The 7,892-nt window shown below is 35.4% G+C and overlaps 2 protein-coding genes across 2 annotated transcripts; both read left to right on the plus strand.

Moving 5' to 3' along the window:
• The first annotated feature begins 2,498 nt into the window (after positions 1-2,498).
• On the plus strand, positions 2,499-3,997 carry LOC111795169 (transcription factor JUNGBRUNNEN 1-like). The gene is made up of 3 exons (XM_023677445.1): positions 2,499-2,676; positions 3,216-3,535; positions 3,623-3,997. The coding sequence occupies exons 1-3, from the start codon at positions 2,499-2,501 to the stop codon at positions 3,995-3,997; spliced, it is 873 nt and encodes a 290-aa protein (XP_023533213.1).
• A 1,857-nt stretch (positions 3,998-5,854) lies between these two features.
• LOC111795170 (transcription factor JUNGBRUNNEN 1-like) lies at positions 5,855-6,849 on the plus strand. Its single transcript, XM_023677446.1, has 2 exons — positions 5,855-6,430; positions 6,520-6,849. The coding sequence occupies exons 1-2, from the start codon at positions 5,855-5,857 to the stop codon at positions 6,847-6,849; spliced, it is 906 nt and encodes a 301-aa protein (XP_023533214.1).
• Positions 6,850-7,892: the final 1,043 nt, after the last annotated feature.

Below are 7,892 nucleotides of genomic sequence, written 5' to 3' on the forward strand. Positions count from 1 at the left end.
GAGAATAGCTTAGGTAAAGAATTTTTAGTCATTTTTATGTTCTTTTACAGTAAAGACATGGATTTCTAAGAACTTCGAAACTCCTCGGTTGTGTAATAATTCAGCGGCTTATGCTATCATATTGATGAGCATTACTTTGTATCTGAAGTTGATCACATTCACATTTGGACCGAACCTTCAAGGTTGACCTTTGGCCATATCCTCGACTCAACTAAACTTTCGAGAGTTTGACCAAGCCTCTATCTGACCCTTGAACGTTTGGCAACCATAGCATCTGACTAAACGTTTGAGGGTTCAACTAAATTTTAACCAAAAATTATTTTTGAGTTGCCAAAGAGGAAAAACATGATTAAGAGACAAAAAGAGTTGTCATGTTGTTGTTAGAGGTAGCTGTCCTGAAGTGATGACCTGGCACCTTTCCCCTAGATTCTTGATTTCCAATTTGAATGGAAGACATTCTAGAAGCTTTGAGTTGGCAATCCAGTTTGAGTAATTTTAACACATCACCTGATCACCCTCTCTTATTCATTGTCCCCCTAAACCCTAAAATATCAAAAAAGTTTTGAATTCCGTTTGAATTTTCCTACCATGAGTGAAAACATGATAATCTTTACTCTTAGAAGTTAGGAATAAATAACATAACCATGTCGTAGGGGAATGTCAGAGTCATCAGTGACTGAATCCAAATTTTGAATCTTTATCTACATTTTCCTTCTCACGTGGTTTCTCTCTCCTTCATCCCCGAACCTCTCTCTCACAAAAGCATTATGTTACGATTCCACCTAGACATCTTCGTTAATTGTCGACTCAGACTATAGCAACTAATTGAGTTCGTCTTTTCCAAGCGGTCATTTTTTAGGTGGATGATAATGCTTCTAGATGAACTAGAAAGGGTAAGGATAAAATAGTATTTTTAAACAAAAGATTGTAACAAAATCAGATGTATACCATTTAGTTCATTGTTTTTTTTTTTTCCTTTAAAAAGAAAAGAAAGTATTAAAGACTACAAGGCACTACATTTCCTCATCTTGTCCTTCAATTGAAAATAATAATTTTGACTTTATTGAAAAATAAAAATTGTTTATAAAATAAAAGAATTGCTTAAAAAGAGATGCATTATTGTTAATCCTAAATATAAAACATTGGTTAGCTAAGAGAGCACCCTAAATAGTGCTGCTTTGTCTGTTCCCTTTTTATGCTTTCTTACATGTGAATTTCAAGTTAATGACAGCGCTATTATGCCATTATAAAAACATATTTGGTTCTGTTTTTTTTTAATGTAACATACAATCTAGTCGACGTTGAAACATGTGAGATATCATAAGTATTACCACATGTAAATGAGAGAAATATCAAAGATACAAAGTGTGGTTAAAAAGGTTAAAGGATTATAGTTTCCTTCTATCTCTAAAACAAATATATATAAACCCTAAACCCTAAAAATATATATATATATAAACCCTAAACCCTAAAACCCTAAAAAAAGAGTTTTTGTCTTCTTCACTTAGAACAAATTCGGTTAATATCGACAATCCAGTGTCAACCACTAACCTTCCTCTCTTACTGAATACGGTTGCTCGAGACAAATTCTTCTTTGAAGACTCGAATATGAGGGCCAGCGGATAGAACAAGGAGACGATCCGACAATCATACCACTCAAAATACTGGACTTTGCTTTTTTTTTTTTTTTTTTTTTTGNTTGATTTCTGCGCTTAGAAGCTGTAGTGACCTGGGGGAGCCCAGGGTAGACAATCCTAGGGTAGACAATGAGTGAACTAATGTCAAGTACTTCCTAATCAGTCTCACTAACACAACAAATTGTTCATTCCTTTAATTCCTTCTAGCTCTCGAGAGTCTCTTTGTAGGATACTTGGCCAGTGGTCATCTTCTTTATTTCATACCGATTTTCCTTCTCCCTTGCTTCTAGAGCTAGGGTAATTAGTCCATTCATTCCCGCCCTTCATTTAATGGATCGCTTAGCTCTATTTCTAGATTTTTGAATCTTCATTATTATTTTGTTACTTGAGGTATAAACTAAAAGTGCAAATGTTAAAATATATGGATAAGAAAATGAAATTTTGACCAAAAAGAAGAAGAAGAAGAAGAAGAACTCATTGATTAAGGGTTATTAAAGGAAGAAATTAAACGGAAACATGTTGCCACTTTCCTTAAAGAAACAAAATTTAAAGTAAACAATGCATCAAATCCATAGATGACTTAATAGATTTCCACTCCTAAACTCCAAATCATTCAACATTTTGTTTTTGGGTAAAGAATTGAGTCTTTCAAGAACATGGCGGGCAGAGGGTTTTTGGTATTAGTTTATAAGTTTTGCACTCAAATAAAAAAGACCCCAACTTTTTAAAACCCCACCTCACCTTCCATCGTCACCCTATAAATTTCAATCTCTTCTACTTCCAACTTCCCAACTACTCTCCCTCTCTCTCTCTCTCTCACTTCTTCCTTTTTTTCCCTCTTCTTCACAATTGTTGACAAACATGTTTGGTGAGCCTGAAATCGATGACTATCAGTTCCCCCTTCCAGGGTTTCGATTCCACCCTACCGACGACGAGCTCGTTGGGTTCTATCTCCGACGAAAGGTTGATAAGAAGGCGATGGGGATGGAGCTCATCAAGTCCGTTGATATCTACAAGCATGACCCTTGGGATCTTCCTAGTATGATTCTATTACTCTCTCATCATCAACTTTCACTTTCCTATTATATACTTATTTCAAAAAAAGATGTAATCTTGCATTTCTTCTCGACGTGGGTTTGGGGTAAAGATCTGAAAACATGGTGTTTACGTTTATGTGAGATCTCACATCCGTTGGAAAGAGAAATGAATGAATGGTGTAAAAAGACAATATCTACTCACGATCCATTATAGTTTATAGGCTTACTTACTTTTGATAGATTTAATGATGTCTTGGTTAGCAATTAAGGTTATAAGATCTGTTCCAAGGTTTCATAGATTGCTTACTTTTTTCCCCATAATTTTTTATGTTTTCGGATAAATTAAGAAACATTTGAGTTGTCCCACTCGCATTTTTTTAACACAAAACTCTTAATTTAATAGGGTTCTTTCTTTTTTTGTCATCTTCTCTTCATTCATTGAACTTGAGCTCTATAAGCACAATTATAATAATAATAATAATAATAATAATAATAATAATAATAAACTCATGAACCGGAAATTGTGTGGAAATTTGTGCAGATGTGAGCAATAATTTGGGAGACAAAGAATGGTATTTGTTTTGCAAAAGAGGAAGAAAATACAAGAACAGTATAAGACCAAATAGGGTTACAGGGTCAGGATTCTGGAAGGCCACTGGCATTGACAAAGCAATCTACTCCCATGGAGGACAAGGAAATGAGTGCATTGGCCTCAAGAAAACCCTCGTTTACTACAAGGGAAATGCTGGAAGAGGCACCAAAACTGAGTGGATGATGCATGAATTTCGCCTGCCTTCTCGCTCTCTTAATACTCATGCACCTTCCATCTTCCCAACAATCAGAAACAATGTCCAAGAAGCTGTAACAAAACTCCTCCTAATTTAATTTGTTCTTTTTTTTTTTTTTTTTTTTGATTTATGTTGTGAAATTTGGTCCGTTTGATTCCAGGAAATCTGGACGTTGTGTCGAATCTTTAAACGAAGCGTTTCATGTGCAAAATATGCACCAAATTGGAGGGAGATTGCAGCAGGCAATGGTGGTTCCATATTTGGAGATATTAATAATAGCGATGATATGGATGATGAATGTTGTGATAGAGATAGCAATTACATTAGTTTCAGCCCTTCTAATTATGCTGAAAACAAGGCGGTGGCTACTCATCATTGGAACCCATTGATGATGAACTTCAGCGCCATCTCCCAACAGCCTCCTTCTTCTACAACTGTCTCATATTTTGATGGGGATGCCACTGATCTGTTTGGATACAAAGATAGGAAGAAGCTTCAATTCATTAATGATCCTTCATCATCTTTTATGTTGTAAATAAAAAATCATCTCCCCTCACTTGGATTGTTCTTGGTTTTACAAACTAAGGTCTATCCCTTTTTGACAATAAAATTAGAATGGTGGTTGTAATTAAGTGGAGTTGCAACTCCATCCTTCTCTGCCACAGATTGCCATCAAGAACTGATGACACCATGTTAGGAATACAGGCCGCGCGAGAAGGAACGGGTTCGATCTATGGTTCGTTCGTTGGACCGTTTCAATATTCTGATTCAATGAGTTTTTTCAACATTACCTACCAATTCGTTTCAAAGTCCCAAAACAGGTTACGAGCAAGTGACTCACTTTAGAAAAGAAAACGGGTCACTTGATATGTAATATCTTACCGTCTTTAGGGTTTAGAACCAAAACAGAGACGACTTCAACTTTAATTTCATTTGAAAGTTCAAACGTGTCCGGGACATCACAGTTTTTATATGTTTACTTTGCCATAAACAAAACCCTAATGAAAAAGACATAGTCTTAATTCTCTTTAGTTACATATTACTTACTCCCTCTAATTAAAACTCCTTGTTCTTCCTTAAATTGATGGTCTCAAATAAGACATTGTCTCAAGACTTGTTGACCAAATGACTTTGACTTTCTTTTCATGTTTTTGTCCACCAGCTATTGGATTCTATACCTTTCCCTCCCTTCCCTTCAACAATGTTTTGACCATGAACCAATCAAACTTTAATTTCATTGTTGGACCAGTTGCTAAATCGATAGCATCGTGTAACCACTCCGGCCTACCGCTAATAGATATTATCCATTTTTGCCCATTATGTATCGCCGTCAGTCTCACGACTTTAAAACGCGTCTTCTATGAAGAGGTTTCCACACCCTCATAAAGAATATTTTGTTACTCTCTTCAACCGTTGTGGGATCTCAACGGATAGGTAAATTCTAAAATATGTTATTTTAAAGATTATTAGCATGGCATGAAATTCAACAAATTCAACAATAAAAGTAAAGTAGTAATGATACCCAAAGAGTCAAATATTCAAAACATGGTTTAGTTTAAAATATAAAGTAATGTTTGTAGGATTGAGCCGTTAATGTCTGTAGGATTATAATAAGTATTATCTTTGTTTATTTATTTATTTTATATTGGAGCCGAAGAATAGTCCTCGCTATTATTCCACTTTTGAATTGGTTTAGTGTCTATCTTACAAGTCTACGTTGAGAACGAATAATGTTTCCAACCATAAATACGAGTTCTTACCTCGATCTGAGATAAAATTTATTTGAGATTCAAATCATTCTCTAAATAAGATGGATCATATCAAACTTGAATCATTCTAAATATGAACTTGCAAAGGAACTTACTTAAAATAAACTAATGATTTCAATCATTCATCGAGAATTTGTAATAACTTAAGAATAAATGAGGTCCCACTAGAAGCTCTTGATGCATAAATGAAAGTTGATTCCTTCTAACATGACACGAATCGCAGTCTCTTTGACTTGAGTTTAGCTTAGATGATTTGAACAATGTTCTTCACAACCGTTTTAAAATTCATATTATATGATTGAAATGTTGGGAAGAAGGGAGGAATTGCTCCTAGTTTTGAATTGGTTTAATATGTATGTTAGAAGTGTAGATGGAGAAGACATAAGGTGACACTGAAAAGAGGTTAGATGATTCAAGTTTGTGCCCCAACATTGTTGGTTTTAAAAAGTCAAGTCTTTTGTTTCGTCACAGACCATCCTAAGTCAAACCCAAAGACTTGACCTTTCCAAATTTGTGAATCTTTTCACTCTATAAATCAAACGCCCAGCCTCTTGTTCTTCTTCCATAACTCACAACTAACCCACTCTTAATTTTCTTTCTATATCTTCTTCTTCAATTTGATCATGGCTGCTGCTACTACTACTACGGATCTCGACATGGATGATTACCAATTCCCCCTTCCTGGATTCCGCTTCCATCCCACCGATGAAGAGCTCGTCGATTACTACCTCCGTCGGAAGGTCCACAACAAATCCGTTACCCTCGAACTCATCAAACAGATTGATATTTACCGATACAACCCTCGAACTCATCAAATAAAAGATATTCTGACGTATTGCGAATTTGCAGATATCGGTGGGACGAGCGGAGAGAAAGAGTGGTACGTGTTCGTCAAGAGAGGGAGGAAGTACAAGAACAGCGTGAGACCGAATAGGGTAACGGGGGCGGGGTTTTGGAAGGCGACGGGCATTGACAAGCCAATTTATCCACAAGGAGAACAAGGAAAGGGGTGCATTGGTCTGAAGAAAACCCTAGTTTTTTACAAGGGAAGTGCTGGAAGAGGCGTCAAAACTGAATGGATGATGCATGAGTTTCGTCTTCCTCCAAGCAATGGCTCCAATTCCCACAATTCCCACAATTCCCACAATTCCCACAATTCCCACCTCCCCAAAACCATAATCAATGGTGATCAAGAAGCGGTAAGGGAAAAGAAATTACGTACCATTCAATTCAAAAGCTTAAGCCGATAGATTACGGTATATTGAATAGTTTATTTTGAAGGGTACAGGAGATTTGGACGCTATGTCGTATATTCAAACGGAGTGTTACGTGTCGAAGATATGCACCGAATTGGAAAGAAATGATGAAGACCAAAAGATGTAGTAATAGTGTGGGTGATGAATGTTACGATGAAGATGGAAGAGAAACTTATATAAGTTTTGGGTGTAATTCGTTTAATGGGTTTGAAGAGAAGAAGGCAACAAAAGAAGGAGCAGCTGAAGTGGTAAACCAATCTCCAGCTTCATCGGAGTTCTCCAACTTTGAGGAAGATTGGGATGAACTCAGATCCATTGTGGACTTTGCTTTTGATCCATTTTTCAATAACCCTTCAATTTAGTTATATGTAAATAACACACATACACTACTACTATGGGAATTTGCTTGGTTTATTTGACATGGAACAATCTAGTACATCCCCATTTCATTCCACCAATCCAAACAAAAACATTCACGTATTAACTAAATTAATTAAAACCTTAGTTTAATCGAATATGTTTCATAAATCTCCACATTTTCCCGACATTTAAGTTCGATTCAAGAACAATCTAACAGAATATATATAAAACCCTGCCGCCCAATTGCGTTACAATCTACTTATAAAGAATGCTTCATTCCACTCTCCAACCAACGTGGGGATCTCACGATCCACCCTCCTTGGGGGCCAGCGAGCTCTCCAACCAACGAGGGATCTCACGACCCACCCGCCTTGGGGGCCAGCTTCCTCACTGGCACACCTCTCGATATCTGGCTCTGATACCATTTCTAATAGCCCAAGCTCACCGCTAGCAGATATTGAATATAATATAAAGTATGTAAATGAATTGAAGTTCCACATATATAAAAGGGTTTGGTCAATGGTTGATGAAATTAAAAAAAATGATAACATTTGGAGGCCCTATGAGTTGGATAGGGTGTGGTGGTAGAGTCAAGGCATACATTATAGGTGATCATAATAAATATATTATCTTGGATGGGGTATGGTCAACACATTTGAATAATGTTTGACTTGGCAACATGAATATTTCTGAATATCATTTATGCCAATTTATTGCTTCTTTTTTAATTAATTGATTTAACTATATTTTTATCAATAGTTTGAAAATTCTGGAACATGCTTGTTTCCATCCTAGATTATCTACACTACTAATTAATCAATATTTTTATTTTTAATTTCATTCAAAATTCAAATGCTTTTATTTCAAACTTATTGGCTGGTCAGAAAAATATCTCCAAAAAGATTTTTCCAAATATTTTTATCATCTTCTTCAATTTTTTATTGTTTAGTTTTTTTTTTTTTTTTTTTTTTTTTTTTTTTTTTTTTTTTTTTTTTTTTTTTTTTTTTTTTTTTTTTTTTTTTTTTTTTTTTTTTTTTTTTTTTTT

Source organism: Cucurbita pepo, chromosome LG05, assembly GCF_002806865.2.
Source record: "Cucurbita pepo subsp. pepo cultivar mu-cu-16 chromosome LG05, ASM280686v2, whole genome shotgun sequence".
NCBI lineage: Eukaryota > Viridiplantae > Streptophyta > Magnoliopsida > Cucurbitales > Cucurbitaceae > Cucurbita > Cucurbita pepo.